The sequence below is a fragment of the Drosophila navojoa genome, chromosome 2, assembly GCF_054131105.1.
Source record: "Drosophila navojoa isolate 15081-1374.11 chromosome 2, UAZ_NAV_1.0, whole genome shotgun sequence".
NCBI classification, from domain to species: domain Eukaryota; kingdom Metazoa; phylum Arthropoda; class Insecta; order Diptera; family Drosophilidae; genus Drosophila; species Drosophila navojoa.
This window is the reverse complement of record NC_142890.1, coordinates 4,236,893-4,258,232: the sequence shown is the minus strand read 5'-3', so window position 1 is coordinate 4,258,232 and position 21,340 is coordinate 4,236,893. Positions and strand designations below refer to the sequence as shown.

Here is a 21,340-nt window from a genome sequence, read left to right as displayed (position 1 = left end):
GAAAAGTAGAGATTCTCAATAGAACATTGAATTAGAAATTTGTCGATGAAGCAATAATAAGTAATTTGATATTTGTCGAAAAGGCAATAATCAGTAAAAGGACATGTCTGTTGGGAAAAAGAGTCTGAGCGACTTCTTCATTGTTGATCTTGCAATATATAATGCTTTACAGAATATATGAGGCTGCTAGAAAGTAGAGAAACCCAATGACCTTACAGATTTCGATATTTATCGATAAAGCAATAATAAGTCAAGGTATGGGAAGATTTCAATATTTATCGATAAAGCAATGATAGGTAAAATAATAATAATTAAGAGGAAAAGGCTGAGATGATTTGCTTTAGTTTGAAAACTTATTCATATCTGATCTTGCTATACATTATTCATAACAGAATCTATAAGGCTATTGAACAGAAAAAAATCCCGATAACTTTAAATACTTTGAAATTCATCAATAAATCTTCTTTCCCTATATACTGAAGAGGATTATAGCTTCCAAAGTTGAGCTCTGAAATACTTATCTCTATTGCCATTTATCCCTATCGCTTCCAGCTTGCGATATGCACATCCTTACATCCATATTCATATTATATATTCACCCGACCCACAACACAGCTAATACACCCTATAGGGTCCATTTGCAATGACTCTAGGGTATTCTAAAGCCAGACAGCAGCTTGAGATTCTCTTTCTTCGTTTTGGCATTTTCAGTTTCGTTTGTTTTTTTTTCAGCTTTTTTCTGTGTTTTGTTGGCCGTCGCCTGCTGCCTGTTTGGCTGCTTAGCTGTTGGCCATAAGGCTAGTGGCTTACAACAAATAAACTGCTTTTAACCTTGAGCTGCGCGCGTTTAGTTTGTAAGTCACGTCTAAGTCGCCATCGCCGCTCAAAGGTTTGACAGTCGCCGATGACGCTGGCAGCGCAGCTAGTAGCGACGCTGGCAGCGCTCTTTTTGGCCACGGGCAGCGACGCGTCAAATTCGCTTTATTTCGGTTTTTTTTTTTTTGCCATTTTTGCAAATTTTTGGCGTGCCTCGTTTTTACCCTTTTGCCTTGTTCTTGTTGTCAAGCGTGAGCGAGTGTGTGTGTGTGTGTGTGTGTGTGTGTATCTATATATAAAAAATTTTTTTTTTTTTTTTGGGAACTTGTAAGCTGCGCCGCTTGACCAATTTGAGTTTTTAAGTTGAAGTTTTGCACGCCACGAAAAAGGTTAAAACATGTTTCTGAAGTAGGTTTTCCACTCGCTTCTAATGGCCTGCAACATTTAACTAGCTGAGGCTCAGCTCCGAGGGGCAGCTCCGAGGTGTTAGCCAGCTCAGGTATGGCTTATGTAATGCCAGGTAAAATGAGACAAAAAGTAGAAATACAAAACTAAACTGCCTATTCGTGCGAAATACATTAAAATGTCTTATATCAGGGTTAACATGATTTTTATCACATTGCAAAATATTATAAAGGGGCTCGGTTCATTGCGTAACATATTTAGGGTACAGTTTAGATACACAATATGGGCACAGTTTGTTATATTGAAATTCACAATCCACTTTATATTATATAATTAGAATTAGTATTTGATATGAATCCTCATAGTCAATCCTTTTATATATTTAAAGATCATCAAAACTCCCCTCGGAAATGTCCATTATGTATGATATCATATTACATTCTAGTTCCAGTCCCTATTCAGCAGATCCTAGGAACTCTTTTGTCTATAAGAACTCATTTCTGAAGTAAAATCTTATTCGAAAAACCCGCTCCGACTTACAAAAAAAAAAAAAAAAATTAAAAAAAAAAAAAAAAAAAATCCTAAACAAAATCTATATCTCACTCATAAATATTGAAGAGCTTCTGTTCGAAATCCTGATATCTTTAAAATCTATTCCCATCATATCTATTAAAAAGCTTAGTATTTCAATCAAAAATAGACACAACTTAACATTTCATTTTAAAAATAATATCAATAAAACTAAATACAATATATAAAAGGGAATCAATATTCGAGACAAAAAAGAGAAAATTAAATGGAAAATAAATAGAAATAATAATAACAATGATATACTGTCGTTTCGTCAATTTTAGATACTTGAGCTTAAGTGTTTGCCTATCTGAAACGTGCTTATGCAGATAGCAAGTGTACGCAAAATGCCGTTATGAAAAATCTCTCTTGACCGTTTTCTTATCAATTGTTTAATTACAAAATAAAAAAGTTTTTAATACAATTTTTAACGTTTACATTTAGCGAAACACGCGCGCTTCCATTTGTTTAATCCACATCATTAATCGCCTCACACACACACACACACACACTCATACAAAAAGCTGCCAAAAAAGTTACACACACGCACACACACAAACGCACAGAGCGATAGCGAATCTACTATAGTGGATGAGCAAGTAAGGAACCGTAGGAGAGCGAGAGAGAGAGAGGGAGAGAGCTAGAGCGCGCATGAAGCGAAGCAATAAAATGTGCATTTGTATTGGTTTGGCTTTGGTAAAAATTCAGCAAATACACATCAATAAAAAATTAAAAGAGCACAACAAATATAGAAACGAACGGCAGCAGCAGCAGTAGAAGCAACAACAACAACAACGACCAATAATAAAATTTAACAGCAAAAAATTAATATAAACATTTTGATGTAGTTGTTAGTGGCCCATGTACACACATTCACACACACACACGCATATTGTTGTATGCTATTTCGGGTTTTTTTTATGTGTATTCAGTTACACGCACACACACACACACACAGCCTTTTGTGTGCATGTGTGTGAACTTTAAATTAGAAGAAACACGATGGCAGCAACAACAACAACAGCTGCCCATGCGAGCAGACCCTAATAAATTTCGCATACTTTGCGAATTTATGCTGAGACACAACAACAGCAACAACGACAGTTGCTCGCTGCCGAGCAGCGACAGCGGCAGCAAAAACGGCAGCGGCAGCAGCCGAGCCCAAACAGCAAAGCCGTCGCCTCGTCTAATGGCGTCGCAGCTGGCGTTGACGTTGACTGCATTTGGCAGCGTTGGCGTCAGCGCTGCCATCGCTTCGGCTGCTCATTTGGCGATTTTGGTGATCTTCTTTTGCTTCGCTTAGCATTCAAGGACAAGTGTGACTGGAGTCTCTGCTCACTGCTGCCTGCTTTTGCCTGCCTGCACAGTTACTGCCCCGGTTCGGAATGGATATGATGTGGATCTACTCACTATCTTCCTCTCTCTTTCTTTCTCACACTCTCTGTCCCGCTCTTTACTCTTCTCTTGCTTTACTTTCTGCTATGCTTTGTTAAACTGTTTATGCTGCGATGAATTGGTTTTAGATAGGCTGGCTGCAGTAAATACAGTTGTATGTAAATTGCCGTTGATGTTGTTGATTTGCAAAATCGAACTGTATTAATTTCTATATGTATGTATGTATGTACATTCATTAACTGTAAAATAAACATGATGTAATCTACACTTCAGAGTTGAACCCAGTTTTGCACTTTCTTATCAAGCAGCGCTGATTACTAAAACGCTTTAGATATGAATAAGCATGAATGAATGACCGGAAAGTCCAATATACATACACACATACGCATACATACTTATGTTTATGTATGTTTTATGTATTTTATGTATTTATGTATGTGTGTAAATTTCTATAATAGTTAGTAATGCCCTCTATATCTATGTATGTACACTATATATCAATAAAATACTATGTTTGTTTGTATGTTTGCGCGTATCAGAGGCAATTTGCAGCTAAAGAAATTTAGAGCTGACCCATTGATGTTGTTTGTGTTACACTGAAAAATACCCTGTACAATGAGCATACAGTTTTGGTCACTTCAGAGCTTTGACACAGCACAGTTAGGCTCCTTTCCATGCTGCTTACACTTGACCAGCTTTTACTGTTCATTGGCCTTAGCGCCATCTCGCTCTGACCCTCACACACACTCTCCATTTACATAGGGTATACTGCAGCCAGGCACTTGCATAAAGTGAACAATTTTGATTTCTCCTTTGCTCTTTTCTTGGCTCGACTCTCTTCGACTGTCTGACAGCTTGCGAGTGTGTCTTTGTTTTTTTTTTTTTTTTTCTTTTTTGTTGCTTTTTATACCCTGAACCCATTGAAAATGGGAAATCAGGGTATAATGTTTTTGTGTAAAAGTATGTAACAGGCAGAAGGAATCATCGCAGACCCCACAAAGTATATATATTCTTGATCAGCACGATGAGCTGAGTCGATATAGCCCTGTCCGTCTGTCCGTCCGTCCGTCCGTCCGTCCGTCCGTCCGTCCGTCCGTCCGTCCGTCCGTCCGTCCGTCCGTCCGTCCGTATGAACGCCGAGATCTCAGAAGATATAAAAGCTAGAGAGCTGAAATTTTGTGTGCATACTCGTGTATACCATACGCAGTACGAGTTTGCTTTATTTTTTCGATAACTCATCCGATAACTTTTTTATCGAGAATAATCGAAAAATTGATTTTGTTTTTTGAGCCTCATCGGAGTACTATTAGATGTAGAGACTTCAGATTTACTGTGTATATATAGATACTGAATACAAACATTTTGTAATCAACAGATTTTGGATACCACGCCCCCTTCGCCCCCAATTTGTAAAAAACGTATTTCAAGTACTAGAGACTTGCGCTTTGGAATGTACACACATTTTGACCATATAATTACGCCCTGAAAGTTTCATTAAGATCGTATGTTTACAAGAGAAGTTATTCACCAAGTAAATTCTCATACTATTGCCCACATTGCAGCGCAGCCCAAGCGCAGTCGCTGCTTATTGCGCAGTTAGCAGAGCGCGGGCGCGTGAGGGTGGATGCATGTAAATGTATGTGTGCGTGCATAAAAGAAGTGCAGAATGATAAGAATATCAGCTTGGAGGGTTCAGGGTATCTCCTAGTCGAGCAGTCTCGACTAGAGTCTTCTTACTTGTTTCCATTTTGCTTACTTTTTTTATTCGCTCTTTTTTTCGGTGCGCTTAATTTTTGCATGCACGTTTCGGCGCTGACCTTGAAATTTTTTCTTTTGCTTTTGCTTTTGTGTTTTGTTTGCTGCTTTTGTTGCCTTTGCTGTCTCTGCTGTCGCTGCTACTGCTGCCGCGTCGCTGTCGCAGTCGCTGCTGAAACGTTACTTTGGTTGTTTATTTATTTGATTTTTATTTTGTTTATTTAAATTGTATATTTTTTATATATTACGTTACTTTGCGCTGAAAAGGAAGCAATAATGAAAGCAACAACAATGGCATTATTATAATTATTTATTCTACATATGCATTTCAATTTATTTTGGAATTTTTGTGTGACTGTTAATGAGTGTGTCTAAAACTGGCGTTAACCAGGTGGCATTTAATCCACCAAATTGGACTAGCAATTATTTTCAAATATATTTATACATATACTTTTAACGTTCTTTCAAATTAACTTTTCCTCTTAGTAGCTCATTTCGTTGTGATTTGGGATATAATTTATGGGGGCTACGAAGTTTTATGAGGGATATAGAGTATAAAATTGCACATGCATAATATGGTCATGGTTTATAGCAAGGCATGTTCAAAGGGAAGTTTCAAATTAAATTTCAAAGAGTTCAATTTACGGTATCAAGATCATATATTATAGATAAGCAATTTTCATGACTTGCAGTCTATGTAATAATGAACAATCAGGAAATTTCTAAATATTAATCGGCACTCAGGAAGTCGAATTTCTTTAATTATGATTTTGATATTAGGTAAAAAAATCTATAATACTATAATTGATCCATGATCAAAGTTAGGCTTATTAAAGAGAATATACATACATATGTAGAAATCTATACATAAAAGACATTTTCTGTTACTAAATCTCACTAACTGTGAGTAAGCTTCCTGCCTGGAGTTTCTTCGTTCTGCTTCGTTTAGTTTATTTTCTATAACTGAGCTTAAGTATTTGCGAATAAGATTTGATTTATATCTTAGCGTTCCACTAAGATAAGGATGACAGGTTTGAATGTCTGAAAATTTTCATAGAGCTGAATTTTTGGAAATAAAAAATATAAAAATGTTTTTTAATACATGTACTTTCTTTTGGAACCCAAGCAGTATGATTTGCCATTTGATTGCTTAGGTCAATTTTAGTTGATTTAATTTTTGTATTATAAAGCTCATGTATCAGGATATGTTCTGTATAGAAGTGATGTGCAGCCCTGAGAATTTGAATTAAAAATGCAATTTGTCATCGCAGTTTTGACAGTTAGCTAGTTGGCTACTTAATTAATTTAAATGACTTTGATTATCTGTTGTTTTCATGTGCTATTCCTGGCATATATACATTCTTATATATGCTTTATATACATATTTTATATAGTATTATGATTGTATGTAAAGATGTTTCTATCGCTGCCTTTTTGCAGCTCATTAAAAATTGTCGCCAACTTTTGCACCTGTCGCATCGCTTGCCACCTTCAAACAATTTTACTGACAATGCGGCCAAATGGCAGCTACACGCACACGCACACGCACATACACACACACACACGCATACTATCTGTAAATTGAAATTGAAAGTGTCAGCTTTTAGTTTTTCATTTTGGGTTTTTTTTTTGTCTCTGTAAATTTTGTAGACAACTTTTTGCCTTTTGGCCAGTATTTAATTTAGTTTTTAATTTTCACTCGTGTATGTGTGCCTGCGTGTGTGTGTGTGTGTGTCTGCGAGTGTGTATATCTTTCGTTTTGTATTTATTTTTATGCGTGCTTTCGCATTACTTGTGCACATTTCGTACACGCATTTTTTGTGGTTATTAATTTGACCCAATTTCGCTGACAGTTGAAAAGTCGGCAAAATATTGTCGTTGCTCTCGAAAAAAAAAAACAAGAAAAGCTGAAACTTTTGGGCTATAACACGCAGAGAACTTGCCTTAAGAGCATACCCTGTAGTTAAAAATGAGTCGAGAGTATGAGCGAAGGGAGGAATTAATTGAGCAGTTGAGGCAATGAAGATTGTCAATCTAGTATATAGAGATGTATATGTGAGTGTGTACATGTGTGTGTATGTGTGTGTGTTTCTATATATATGTGTGTCGATGATTGTTTATATATGTATATGATTTATTTATGTATATGAAAATATAAAATTGTGTCAATTTTAGTAAAACTTTTTGCTCCTTGATTCTTGGAATTAAAGTAAGCTTCAATCTTTAATTTTTCCTACCACAGATAATACTAAATATCTTTCTATAATAATATAGTTATGATACACTTTTAACCCCTTAAAAAAAAAAAAAGAAAATTTTATAACCTTGTTTGTCAAACTGAGTGAGATATTCCCAAACTCATTTGAGTGAGCTTTTCCTTTTCAAAATTTTTAAATAAAATTTTTACTAAAATGATGTGATATATCTTTGATAAAGTTGCCTTGCAAGAAACAAAATTTGCTATTTATTTAAAGTTCTTCAAGAGCTAATTAGCGCAGCAGCCAACGTAAGTTATATTGAACTCTTGCTCATTCCTAAAATACTCACTAAAAGGCAAATCCAAAGCATCGTCCGCCCATTTTCCTACTTTCCGCACTTTCCATAGTATCTCAGCTGCAAGTGCCTCGCCCATCATTTGCTCAACAATTTGTTTGATTTGTGTCTCTTGTGCTGCATATTTTGTGTAATAGTTTTGCTGTAAGTTGGCATAGAGTCATCTCAAGGCATTTGGGTAATTTGTCAAATGCAAAACCCAAGCCGCTGGCCGGCTTCATTATCCTCAATGACAGTTGTGTGACAGACGCTGTGACAGCGCTTTCCGCATTATTAGCTCGAATGAGCGCAAGCATGAGCGTTGAAAGCGCGACAGCGGCTAAATAGATGCCAATTTGCAATTGGAGCGCTATGGGCAAGTTGAAAGCACTCCAAATGCAATGCAGCTGTTAATTCTGTCAATTATGCCAGCTGTCAATTGCGTGCGAGTTGTGTGCGTCGATTGTTGTTAAACATGGATGCGAATGATGCGCTAATAATTTACTTTAATTAATCAAGCACACAGCGAGAGAGGGAGAGAGGGAGAGAGAGGTAGATGTAGAGGTAAGCAGTGCAAGAGTTAGTTGAGCTGTTGCACGCTGCGTATGATTAATGTCCACATTGCGCATACGCCGCGTAACCTGCTCAAATATAAACAAACAAATAGAATTCGCACTGCTATGCATCTTGCAAGTCGTCACCAATTACAATTTAAATACATCAGCAACAGCAACAAAATTAAGTTGTCCCAACTAAGCGACTAAGTGCCTGAAACTTGGCAAACGTCTGCAATATTTCGCTTGACAGAACGAGTGCAGAAAGCGAAGGCGTTGCCGTTGCCGTTGCCGTTGCCGTTGCAAGTTGCCCAATAGGCCGCACGTCTGCTTGCCGCCAGCCTCGACTCTTCCCCTCCCCCTCCCTCTCGCTCATTCTCACACTCTGCCCATCTCACACTCTCAGTCAGTTTCTTTAAATAATCGCATTCTCGTCAAATGCCTAACATGTTGGCCATTTAATTGCTGCTCTGCACTGGAGCCCACGCAACTGCCCGGTCGTACAGAGAGTGAGGGAGAGAGGAAGAGAGGGAGAGGGAGGGCGAATTGGCCAAAGCTGCCGCCCATAAACATGCACAAATTATGTCTTATTAAGTGTGAAGTGTGCTGGCCCCCAACTTTCTAGCCACTTGGCTGCATTTGTCATTCGCATTTGCCCAGTCGCTGCAAATTATGCAAAAACTCAAATATAAATAAAAACAAATGTGTAACCAAAAATTAAGTAAACACACTGCGATCGGGCTGCACTGACTGCATTGATGCTCGCTCAAGATTAGGAATTAAATAAATGAAAATCATAATTTTATTGAACTTTGGGTTGATGGTTTGGAGGTCCTACTCCTATTTTAATAAATAATAAATTGGAACTACTACTATTTCAATGACAGCACTATTTTAAGGACAATTACTATATCAAGGACCATCCCTTGTACTTTTTTACTACTTCAAGGACTACTACTACTACTTCTACTACTATAACTGATACTATTTCAAGGACTACTACTTCTACTACCATAACTGCTACTATTTCAAGGAGTATTACTTCTACTACTATAACTGCTACTATTTCAAGGACTATTACTTCTACTGCTATAACTGCTACTATTTCAAGGACTACTACTATTATTACTAGTACTACTACTATTTCAAGGACTACTACTTCTACTACTATAATTGCTACTATTTCAAGGACTACTACTTCTACTACTATAACTACTACTATTTCAAGGACTACTACTTTTCTTACAACAACTACTACTATTTCAAGGACTAATACTTTTTTTTACAACTACTACTACTATTTCAAGGACTACTACTTCTACTACTATGACTATTTCATGGTCTACTTCATCCCTTATTACTAATTCTACTCCCACTACTACGATTTCTATTACTATTACTTCTACATCTACTACTACTACTTCAAGGACTATTTCAAGGACACCTACTACTAATACTATGACTGATATTTTTGGTACTATTACTACTAATTAGACGACTATTACAACGTATGCTACTGTACCAATACTACTACTAATTTTACTACTTTTCCATCGTCTGATACTACAACTACTACTACTAATTGCTGCTGTACCAATACTGCTATTAATTTAACTACTATTACATCGTCTGATAACACTACTACTACTACAAAACCTTTCTCTACTACTATAAATACATTTCCTAGAAGGCTTATTACTGTTGCAAACTACTACTGCTACTACTTATACATTATATATTTCAAAGTCTTCACAGGCTATGAACCACAGTCAGCAATTCACAGTCATTCCCTGCACAAACCTAATATGCTCTCTTCGCTCTTCATAAACGGGCATTGCAAAACAAGTCTTGTAAAGTACGTGCACATCTGTATGTATGTGCATCTGCAGCACATATCATACATATATCTATAACTATGTGGAGTGGTAGAAGTCTTTCAGTTGCCATTCCGAAACATTTGCTTGTTAATTGCGCCGGAAGTGCCGTCATCAAATTATTATTTTGTTTATTCCTGTTCATTCCATGTTCTTTTCGTTCGGTATTGTTTCTGCATTATTATTGTTATTGTTATTATTATTATTATTATTTATTTCGTTTTATGCGCGCACATTTATTTTATTTGCTTGTTGTTAATGCTTTTTGCGCTGGCCAATTAAATGCGCCGGCTGCTGTTGTGTGTGGTCAAGAAATCAGATAAATATTTGAATATTACTTTATGGGGCCCTCCGCTGGCGCATATAAATCTTTCACGCCCATGAATCACAAACTATATATAAATGTCTATGTGTATGTGTGTGTGTGTGTGTGTGTGTGTGGATGCGCTCAGACATTCCCCGACAACTTTGCATAATCCTCGACGTTGTCAACTTAGCGCTGCCTTTTGTGATATGCCACAGACTGGGCGTGTTTGCATGCGTCTGGACACTTTCGTATCTAAATTAATTGAGTCATGCCAGACTATAACACACAAATGTATATATAGCATACATTTGTGTGTGTGTGTGAGTCACTCAAGCCAAAATTTCAGCGCTTTGGTTAGCGCAGCTTACAAGCTGTGCAACTGCAACTTGTGGCAGCCAAATTGCCAACAGCGTGAAAATATGGCCAATCTGCAAGCTCAGCGACGCAATGCGTGCAACCGCTACACGAACTCGAAGAGGAGGTAGAGGAAGAGGAAGAAGAAGTAGCTGGCGTTGCCTTGGCTACGTGCGGCGGTAAGGGCAAAGCGAGAAAGTTAGCTTTATTAGCTGTGTTTTCTTTTAGATTTGCGTGAAACTTGAACTGATAAAGAGAGCAATATAGACTAGATTGGGAATGACTGGGAGATACCCTATTAACTACGCTTATAGCAAATTTATATTTAATCTATATCTCTTAGGGATCAACTTTATATTTGCTACAGCTCATAGCATCAGTGTAAACAACAGGGTATCTACTAGTCAGGTTTATTGTTATTTAGACTTATACAACAATTTGTATCAAATACATATATACTTAATCTATTTAGCTTCAAGATTAGAATGCGTGCAAGCAACAACAACAGAGTATCTTCTAGTCATGCCTAACCTAGTCTACAACGCTCTCATTGCTCTATTCTAGTCAGTCCCAGCCTAATCTATGGCTGTGTATACTAAGACATACACACATACATAGGCATGCTAACCTCTTAAATATGCCTCTTCGCCTTCTTCTCAAAACAACAATTATTTATTATACATTTCATATCTCTCGTGCCTTAACTCGAAATTATTTATGATATATTTAATATATATTTTTATTATATTCAGCTCCATTCAGAAAAAAAAAAAAAAACAAAACACAAACTCTCCTACTAAAACCCTAACCTAGGCCAACATTTAATACATTTTGCCCGGCCTAAGCTCGGCAAACAAATTCGAAACAAAAGTAAAATGAAATGAATAATAAAAAGCTTTTTGACTTTTAGTAAGCGTAATTAATGCGTCTGTAACAACAACAACAACAATAACTTGGCAGCATTTTTTTTTTTTACTCAAGGCTGAATTTCTTGTAAAGAAAGAAACAAATAAAAATTAAAAAAAAAAAAAAAAAAAACAAACATTTCGCATACGTAAAACAACAAAACTGTAAATGTGCCTGCCTACCTATTAGGTATTCAAATGCTTACAACGCGAACAACATGTGACTGTGTGTGTGCGTGTGTGTGTGTGTATATGGCGTATATGTGGAGGCGTTCAGCGGGCAGGAGGGGCACTCGAAGAGTTGCTACGCTACGACGAACGCCCTTTACCTTGCTGACACACATTTTATGCTAAATAGCCGACGGGCAGAAACGGACGTGATTGTTGTTGTTGTTGCTTTCATTTGTGCTGGTTATATCAGTGGGTCTAGTGGATCTGTTGTCTTCGACCCACTAATTTGGCAATCAACTAAACGGTGTAGAGTTGTTGTTGTTGTTGATGTTGTTGTTGCTGTTGTCTTTTTGCTTTTTTTCGCATTTGTTTTTAACCTTCAAAGTAGCAGCAACAACAACATTCACGTAGTACATTTACATGTGAGCTGAGCAACAAGAACAACAACAACAACCACAACGAATCGAGGCGAAGGTGTAGGCATATTTACATATGGTAACAAACAAAAATCGCTTCGTATTTCAATCTAAATTTAAACCAATCTCATTTGATTTGATTTGTATGTATAATAACAATAAATATATAATAATCTCAATGAGCTCAGATTAAAAAAAAAGTTGTATAATATACATAATATAAATGACAGACTTCTCTTCATAATAGAAACTTCAGCCTTTAAAGAACAAAATATAAATAATTTTTTTTAGGCAAGCTTACAAAATAAGTTTGAATATATTATATATACACATAAATATTTTTTAGGCTAAAAATTTTACAATATTACCCGCCACGGAAAAGAAAAATTGCTGAATAAAAATTTCCGTAATTCTTAATTAGAACAATTGCAGAAAAAAAACTGTAAACAAATCAAAAGCAACAATTTTATTATTTTTTTTTTCTCTCAGTTTTCGCATTCATGTAAGTAATTCTTTTTGGTGCCACGTTTAAATTCGCTTACAAGCGCCACCAGACTTGGCCCAAAACACAATAAAAAATTGAAAATTAACTGAACTTTGGTAAAAAAAAATTGCATTTCTGCTGATTTGTTTAAACAGAAAGCCGTAAAAAAATGACAAAAAGTGAAGCAAACAAAAAACCCAACTTCAACTTTTGTTGACGCAGCTGCTGCAGGGGTCGAGGTGGTGCGAGGGGCTTGGTGCTGTGGTGCCAAGGGGCGGGACCGGGCCGAGGTGCTGTGTGGAGTCAGTTGGCTTACAATGTTGCAGCCGTTGGCGCCAACTGCGACGGGAAGACAGCCCCCGGCGAAGGTCTACGCAAGCGCCAGCTACGTTGGCACAAAATCCAAACAGAAAACTAAAAACCAAATGGAAATAAAACTAAAACTACAAAAACAAAAACAATGCAATAACAACAACAATAAATAATCATAACTTACAGCAACAACAACAACAGCAGCAGCAGCAGCAGCTCGACGCTAAAGTGCTGTAATGCGTCGCTTAGTTTAACATTTACAGCCAAGCAACCATTTTTTTTTTTTTTTTTGTAACACTTTTTGTTTTGGGCCAAAAGAGTTTTACGACTGTTGAGCTGGACATGTGTTGGGGATCTGCAGCTGGGCAAAGAATTGGCAGCAAGGCCATACAGTAGACACTCAATAGAGCGAAAAATATTTAAGGGAATAATTCTAAAAAATTATATAGCAGAGCATTGATTGAATTTAACCTTAGACAACTTTAAAGAACTTCATTTTTGAGCTATTTGTGACAACTTAAACTACTTTTTCAGCAGTGTATACCTAAGAGGCAAGGCCTCAAGCAATGTTCTTTTCGAGCTCTGTTTTTTGCAGTGGCGTTGCCATCCTGTTTAGGTTTTGTAAGCTGGATGCCATACCGTTCGGCGAAGCTCATCATACTACCTCACCTATGTATATTGAAGTCTGAGTCACTCTCTCTTTCTCTTGCTCTGACTGAGTGTCTCTCAATCTCTCTCTCTCTCCTCTCTCTCTCTCCTCTCTCCTTTACACTGTCACTCTCTTGTTCTTTATCTCTCTCATTCTGTTTCTCTTCTTCGTTCGTCTTCTTTTTCTTTTCTTCAACCTCTCCTCTCTTCCTTTCTATTTCCCTCTCTTTCTGTCTCTCTGACTCTTGTTCTCTCTCTCTATCTCTTTTACTTCTATATCACATGCAACTATATCACATGCATAACTACAGTCGTCGGATGTATGGCTAATATACAGTTTTATAACTAGGAACCCAAAACATGACAGCTGGATTGCTGTTTAGCTAGGCTAAAAATAAAATAAAGAAGATAAGATCTGCAAGTTTTGCGAATGAATAATAACAATATCACTTATAGAGGCATGCCAAATTAGAAAATATTTATATTTGTCATGGTTATTGCCAACTTCCCTTCAAAACTTGCAGTTGCCACGCAATAAACTAGACGAATAGTCTGGCATAGATTTATCATTTTAAAAGAAACACGCCCCAGAGCTGTGTTTAGCATAGAGGTCTATCTAGATATTTTTCAAACATATTTTAAATAGTTTGTAATTTAGCAAAAAATCTTTAACAGTTTTTTGTTTTCATTTTTTTTTCTAGCTCCTTCGTTGTGTTTGGCAAACAAGTTTTGTATGTTTTCTTTTTAAATTTTGATATGCAGCTTGACTAAGCCAAAAACTAGAAGTCGACCCGCGTCTCGGTTCAGTTACCGGATTGCCATTTGGCTGCGTTTTGGCCGCGTTGCATGCGCGTGTTCTAATGCGAAATTAATTCAGCATGTTTTTTGGAATCGTCTTTTATATCATTTTCTTTTCTTTTTTTGTATAAACTCTGAATAATTGAAGAGTAGCAAGAGGGGTATAATGCCTTTGGGGTACAGGAAAGAATGATTGAAAGCATAAGGTAGAGATGTTGCTGTTGTCTTAGCTCTGCCTATTAGTATGAAAGCCTTGAAAATACATCAACTTAACTTCAAATTATCGATAACATTGTCATTGAATTCGATTTAAATCGATCAGAGTTACAGTTGTCAATATAACAACTATAAGACCCAGCCTTACGCTCTTGTCCCCATCTCTTATCCTCTACCCTCTTAGAGCTCTATCCCAGGATATCTTCTAGTCGCTCATTCACATGTCTAAATCTTGGTTTTATGGCTGCTGCTGGCGAATTAAAAGTCTGCCAGAAAACCAAAAACCAAAAAATAAAGCAATACAAAAATTCTAAAGCTAATTTTACTACTAGTTAGTTAGTTAGCTAGTCGCAGCTGCTGCTGTTGCTGTTGCTGTTGCTGTTGTTGCTGTTGTTATTGCTCTTGCTGCAGCTAACTGGTTTTCTTGCTTCTTGGCCAAATATGGCGGCATTTTTTTGAGGTTTATGTCTTGTTATGCGCTCGGCTGTCGTTAATGAACGAAGGTCAGTTCTATGCCGGTTCACTCTTTTGGTTCACAGCGAATACCTTAAACAAATATATGTTCTTTAATGGTTTCAATTGCGAAATTCGTTATGAATGTGAATGATTGAAGAAATCTATGTGCTGGTTGAAATAACTTTTGAAATAATAATATATAAAATATAATATATACAATTTAATAAGACATGTATTGGAATATATAGTTAATTTTATATAAAATAATTATACATTTTCTATAGAGATTTGAGTCATTTTTTCTTAAAGAAAATTTTAAAATAATTTGAACATTTTAAGAGTTCTTTAACCTCAATAATTTTGAATTAATTTGCAATTTTAAAGCCAATCAATCATTATTATAGTAAATAAGAAAATATATTGAGACCGTCTCCCCAATCTACCAATGTATCTACTTTGGTTCCTTCTATGAACAACTGGCCTGGGCTCCTTTCACTTCTGTATAAATCTATACATCTGACGACTCCTCTTAAAAGTCTCATAAAAACCTTTTGCTTCATTCCTTCTTTTCATTAACTTTCTTTAACTTCCGGCTCATTTCATAGGGAATATTTTTAATCCGGTTTTTTGTCGGTTCACTTCTTAATCGGAATTCAATTAACCATATACCCTAATCAGATTAGGCTGCCAAGTCAGCTGTGTCATGTTCAAATCTTCATCAAGTACAACCATGTCTAGCCACGCCCCCAACTGCCCAGCCAGGCAGAGTTATGGATATATATATGTATGGGCAAGCGGAAAGCTCAGCGAGCCACGCCCCAATTCAGTGGATTGCGCCTCATGTGAAATGCAAACAGGCAATTAAATGGCGTTGCAAAAGGCGCAAAAGCTTGCAATGTGCCACAGTTGCAGTTGCAGTTGCAGTTCCAGTCGCAGTTGCTGTTGCAGTTGTTGTTGCACTTGCCCAGGCCAACGATCGACTATATGGGTGTGTGTACATGTGTGTGTGCTGCGCATGCGTCCAGTTTTTACAGTTTTATTAACTGCATTTTTATCTAGCTGCAACCAAACAACTTGCAGCAAGCTGCACGAACTGGCTCCCAGACTCGGCGCATTGAGCGGAAAAAACATAGCCCAGGTTTTTGCTGTTTCTTGTTGTTGTTGTTCGTATCGCACGAAATACCCTTTTGGCCAAGAATTCGCTGGCTGGCTGGCTGGCTGGCTGGCTAAAAGGTACCACAGAGCAGGCAGAGAGAAGGAAGCTGCCGCACTTGCCACAAACCAGTTGAGCGCCAAGCAGCGTCTAACTGTTCACGACGTCGGCCAGTTGGGGCAAGTGCAGTCCGTTGCATCTCTTGGCTTATTACTTATAGAATTTATTTGGCCAACAAACACGACCGACCGACTTGTCTTGGCCAACAACAACAACAACGGCATCAAACGAAAAAAAATAGAATAAAATAATGATAACTGCTGAATCGTAAAAAAAGGCTGTGCATTTTTTATAACTACTGCCATTTGGCAATGCCCAGGAGCAGCCAGCAGCGGAAATTGTTTGTCCTACTATACACAAACAGATATACATACATATAAATATATATATATACCTTTATATATACTTATATCTAGCGAAGCTTGCTGTTTGTTCTCGTTGCTTGTAATAGAGTTAGCTTTGCCCGAAGCACGGGTTCTGTTCTCCTTATAGGGGCAATCAGCCAACATCGACAACTTGGCTGCAATTCAGGTTGCAGCTACTGCTGCCTGTTGCCTGCTGCCTGCTGCAGTTGCAGTTGCAGTTACCGTTGCAATTGCATATTTACACAGGAATGTCAACTATTTCCTTTTAATAATTTGCCAAGACAGGTTTTGTTTGCATTTTTTCTCTTTGCTTCATGCTCTTTGATTGATGCGCTAAACAATAAAGCTTTTCAGCTTTGGCTATTAATTAATTAGGTAAGCAAGCTGCTTAGCCACAGTTCGTTGCACACAACAACCACACACACACACACACATATATACATATGTATATATGTGCTTAACTAAAGTGCTTGCTTGCCACAAATCCGCGCTACCGTAACATGCAAAAGTCAATATTGAAACGTGGGGCAGTTGCAAGCAAACACCCAGCCAGTCAGCCAAGTGCTGCTGTCACAGACACTTACACACACAAACACACACACATACACACACATACCAGATCAGCAGCAGCAGCAGCAGCAGCTCCTTTGGCAGTTGACTTTTGGCACCTAGTGTGTTTGTGTAGCTTGTTTGCTGCAATTGTTTTCACAGTTTGTGGAATTTCGCACGGCAATTTGTGACGTCACGTTTATTTGAATATGCTTGCACATACTTATATGTATATTTAAATATACATACATATAAATATATATATATATATATATAAATAAAGATATGTATCAAGGGGGGAATTCGTTTTTAGCTTCGATGTTATATAACGCTCTTAATTGGGAGCTAAGTTTAACTATTCAAATTTGTTTAAAAATAAATGTTTTACATATAATTAACATATATGTAATTAACTCGTACAAATCGTGATTGACCCACTAATATGATGGATGCCCTACTTACAGCTTTTACCCTTCAAAAATGACCGAATATCATGTTTTAACTATTATATTATTTACTATATATTATTGATAAGCAAGTCATTGTCATTGTCATTGTCATTGTCATTGTCATTGTCATTGTCATTGTCATTGTCATTGTCATTGTCATTGTCATTGTCATTGTCATTGTCATTGTCATTGTCATTGTCATTGTCATTGTCATTGTCATTGTCATTGTCATTGTCATTGTCATTGTCATTGTCATTGTCATTGTCATTGTCATTGTCATTGTCATTGTCATTGTCATTGTCATTGTCATTGTCATTGTCATTGTCATTGTCACCACTTCCTCATAAAATTCTTGTAATTATTCTCTTGTATTGATTACCCAATGGTTATTTAAATCGACTAGCCAAATTCATTTGCTGAACTATAGCCATAACGCTGAACGCAAATTTTGCCATCTGTAGATTTAACATTAACCAAAATTTATTTCCATATTAAAATACAATTATGTACCCACCTGAATATTGCTGTTCAATGATATTGCGAAAATACCACCAGCTTTAAAGTCAATCGGTTGTTGCAGATGGTGCATAAAGAATTTGAGTGCGGATTTATATTTGGGCTCAGCGTCGATCCAGTGCGAATCGAATAAAATATTCGATAGTTCCTCACAATCTTTAACCAATAAATCACACAGATAGCAGAATGGAAAGGTCTCTACCATTACAGCTAAGGCAAACATGATCGCCGAGATTGCCCGAAATAATCCAGAGAAATACAGCACATTGACCAAAGTCATACCCAAATCGATTCCGATCAACAGAAACTGTATTAAAATGGTCTGCGAAATAACTGGTCGCATTACGTTACAGCACCTGAGTTGAGGAGTCAGTAGCAAAATATATTATAAACCATATAAATAGACTTACTGTATTATTAATTTGTGGTAAATAATATTGAAGACCAGATCGTCGTAATTCTCTGCCTCTGTTCGTTGAGGATCGGTGCGCAGTTTGCGAATATGGTCCTTCAGAACACCAATGTGACCTCGATAACTTACTACGAGCACGATTGTATATGTGTCATCAATTAAAACTAGTACTGATACTAACACCATCACATAACTCTCAAAGAACGTCTGCATCCATACTCTACCAATACCATCGCGCCAATCAAAGATTGGATTGTAGAACAGCCACGGTGGATGTCCATTCACCACTCCAACCACAAAGACAGACACCGTATAGATAAGATAGAACTCAGCAACTAAAAAAAATAGGTAATTGGACTTGGCCACAGCTGCGTGGATCCTCCTGCGATCGCTGTCGGTTTGTAGCCGCTCATCCAGATCATCGAGCATTGATAATGTCTCGTGCATACGCTCCATGTTGATGTAAACAATAATATTCCTAATGATTGCTCCAGATATATTCAAATTAAGTGAGAGCAGAGAGAGAAATTCTCCAGGACTAAAATTCTTTAAATTCACAATGAGACTTAGGCCCATTAGAAGCGGTCCACAAACCAAGGGAACGCAGAAAATAAAGCAAGTCCATAGCATGTATAAGTAACGTAGGACACCTTGGTTCGGTGGAATCCAGCCCATAAACTTCATAACTCGAAGCAAATAGGCGCAACACTCTCTGGAGCCCACTCGAACCACTAGAGGAACAGGATGAATTAGTCTGAATATTCCGGTCATCGTGAATGCAACTGAGGACAGTCTGAACTGTGGTTAGCTTTTATACGATTTTGGGATATCGCTGGGATATGAGCAGCTGCCAAGGTGTCCATCACCTGGCATTGCCTGTGTAATTATCAATGCCGAATTGGAGGGCTAGCAACGTCAATCAGAAACAAAAGGCGTCAGTCGCACATTGAATATGCTAAAGGAGTACGTGGCTTTCTATAATAGACAGTAAATATTAGATTAGATATCAAATCATTACAGAATACTTTGATAATTTGGTAAAAAATATCGGAATATAAGATTTACACCATATGATATGAGGATACCGCTGAGAACATCCAAGTAAATGCCTGTACTTCAAACTTGTAGCCTACATATATGAATACAAGAAATATCAACTCCCTTAAAGAGTAATTCGACAATAATATTAAGCACATAAATTATTTATTTCCATGCGCAATAATAAATGACATGAGAAAAACCACTCCAGAAATACACAAATATGATGCTAAGTGGGACATGTTTTATTCGGTGTATATTTGTTAAAGTCCCATTGCCCATCTTATTTTAATTCCTAGCGTCATTGTCGTTATCAAAGAGTGTTACAAATATAAGGAAAATTTAATATATATTTAGTTCGGGAATTTCAGAGGCATTATTGATATCATTATCATAATATTTTTCCAACATTCATTTAAATCGATTGGCTAAGTTCATTTGCTGAACTATAGCCATAACACTGAACGCAAACTTGGCAACCTGAAGATTGAAAGCGATTCAAAATTATCCGATCCTTTAGTTTCACATTAAACTTGAATTATCTACCCACCTGAATATTACTGTTCAATGATATTGCGAAAATGCCGCCAGCTTTAAAGTCAATCGGTTGCTGGAGATGGTGCATAAAGAATTTGAGAGCGGATTTGTATTTGGGCTCAGCGTCGATCCAGTGCGAATGGCATAAAATATTCGATAGTTCCTCACAATCTTTGGCCAATAGATCACACAGATAGCAAAACGGAAAAGTCTCTAATAAGACAGCTGTAGCAAATATGATTGCAGAGATTGCCCGAAATAATCCAGAGAAATATAGCACATTGATTATAGTCAAACCCAGATCGATGCCAATCAACAAAAACTGTACAAAAATGGTTTTCGACATGACTGGACGCATTAAATTACAGCATCTAAAAAGAGGCGTTGTTAGCATAAGTAAAATAAAAACAGAGTACATGGACTTACTGTACAATTAATTTATGATAAATAATGTTAGAGACCAGCTCATCGTAATTCTCTGCCTCTGTTCGTTGAGGATCGGTGCGCAGCTTGCGAATATGGTCTTTGAGAACATCAATATGAGCTCGAAAGTTTACTAAGAGCACAATCGTGTATGTGTCACTAATTAAAGCCAACGTTGTCACATATATCAACACAATATACTCAAAGATCGTCTGCAGCCAAAAGTATACAGCTCCATTGCGCCAATCAAAGAGTGGATTGTAGATCAGCCAAGGGGGTTGTCCATTCGCCACTCCGACCACAAAGACAGACACCGTATAGGATAGATAAAGTTGAGCATAAACGAAAAAGATGTAATTGGATCTTGCAACTGATAAATGGATCTTTCTACGATCGCTGTCGGTTTGTAGCCGATCATCCAGATCATCTAGAATTGATAATGTCTCGTGCATACGTGTCATGTACATGTACAAAATTAGGCTCTTAATGGACGCTCCTAGTACGTTTGCGTCTAGCGGCAGTAAAGTCAGAAATTCTCCAGGACTGAAGTTCTTTAAATTCTCAATGAGACCTCGAAATAAACCGAATGGTCCATATATCAATGGAAAGTAGAAAGCCAAGCAAGTATACAGCATGTATAAGTTGCGTGGAATACCATGCTTAGGCGGCATCCAACCCAAGAACTTCAGAGTCCGAAACAAATAGGTGCAACACTCTCTGGAGCGTATGCGAACCACAAGCGGAGCAGGATGAATTAGTGTGAATATTCTAGTCATTGTGAGTGAAACTGAGAACAGTCTGAACTGTGGTTAGCTTTTATACGATTTTGGGATATCGCTGGGATATGAGCAGCTGCCAAGGTGTCCATCA

The 21,340-nt window shown here is 37.2% G+C and overlaps 3 protein-coding genes across 5 annotated transcripts in view; 1 reads left to right on the top strand and 2 right to left on the bottom strand.

Moving 5' to 3' along the window:
- The window catches only part of LOC108659345 (sex determination protein fruitless), a 169,866-nt gene that overhangs the window by 81,309 nt on the left and 67,217 nt on the right, over positions 1–21,340 (top strand). The gene's annotated exons all lie outside the window — the stretch shown is intronic.
- On the bottom strand, positions 17,893–19,306 carry LOC149092071 (odorant receptor 59b-like). The gene is made up of 3 exons (XM_089265425.1): positions 18,471–19,306; positions 18,059–18,416; positions 17,893–17,999 (listed from the first exon to the last, which is right to left on the bottom strand). The coding sequence occupies exons 1-3, from the start codon at positions 19,241–19,243 to the stop codon at positions 17,931–17,933; spliced, it is 1,200 nt and encodes a 399-aa protein (XP_089121551.1). The 5' UTR covers positions 19,244–19,306; the 3' UTR covers positions 17,893–17,930.
- Positions 19,845–21,282, bottom strand: LOC149092070 (odorant receptor 59b-like). Its single transcript, XM_089265428.1, has 3 exons — positions 20,474–21,282; positions 20,061–20,418; positions 19,845–19,990 (listed from the first exon to the last, which is right to left on the bottom strand). Exons 1-3 carry the CDS (start codon positions 21,244–21,246, stop codon positions 19,922–19,924), a joined length of 1,200 nt encoding a protein of 399 aa, XP_089121554.1. The 5' UTR covers positions 21,247–21,282; the 3' UTR covers positions 19,845–19,921.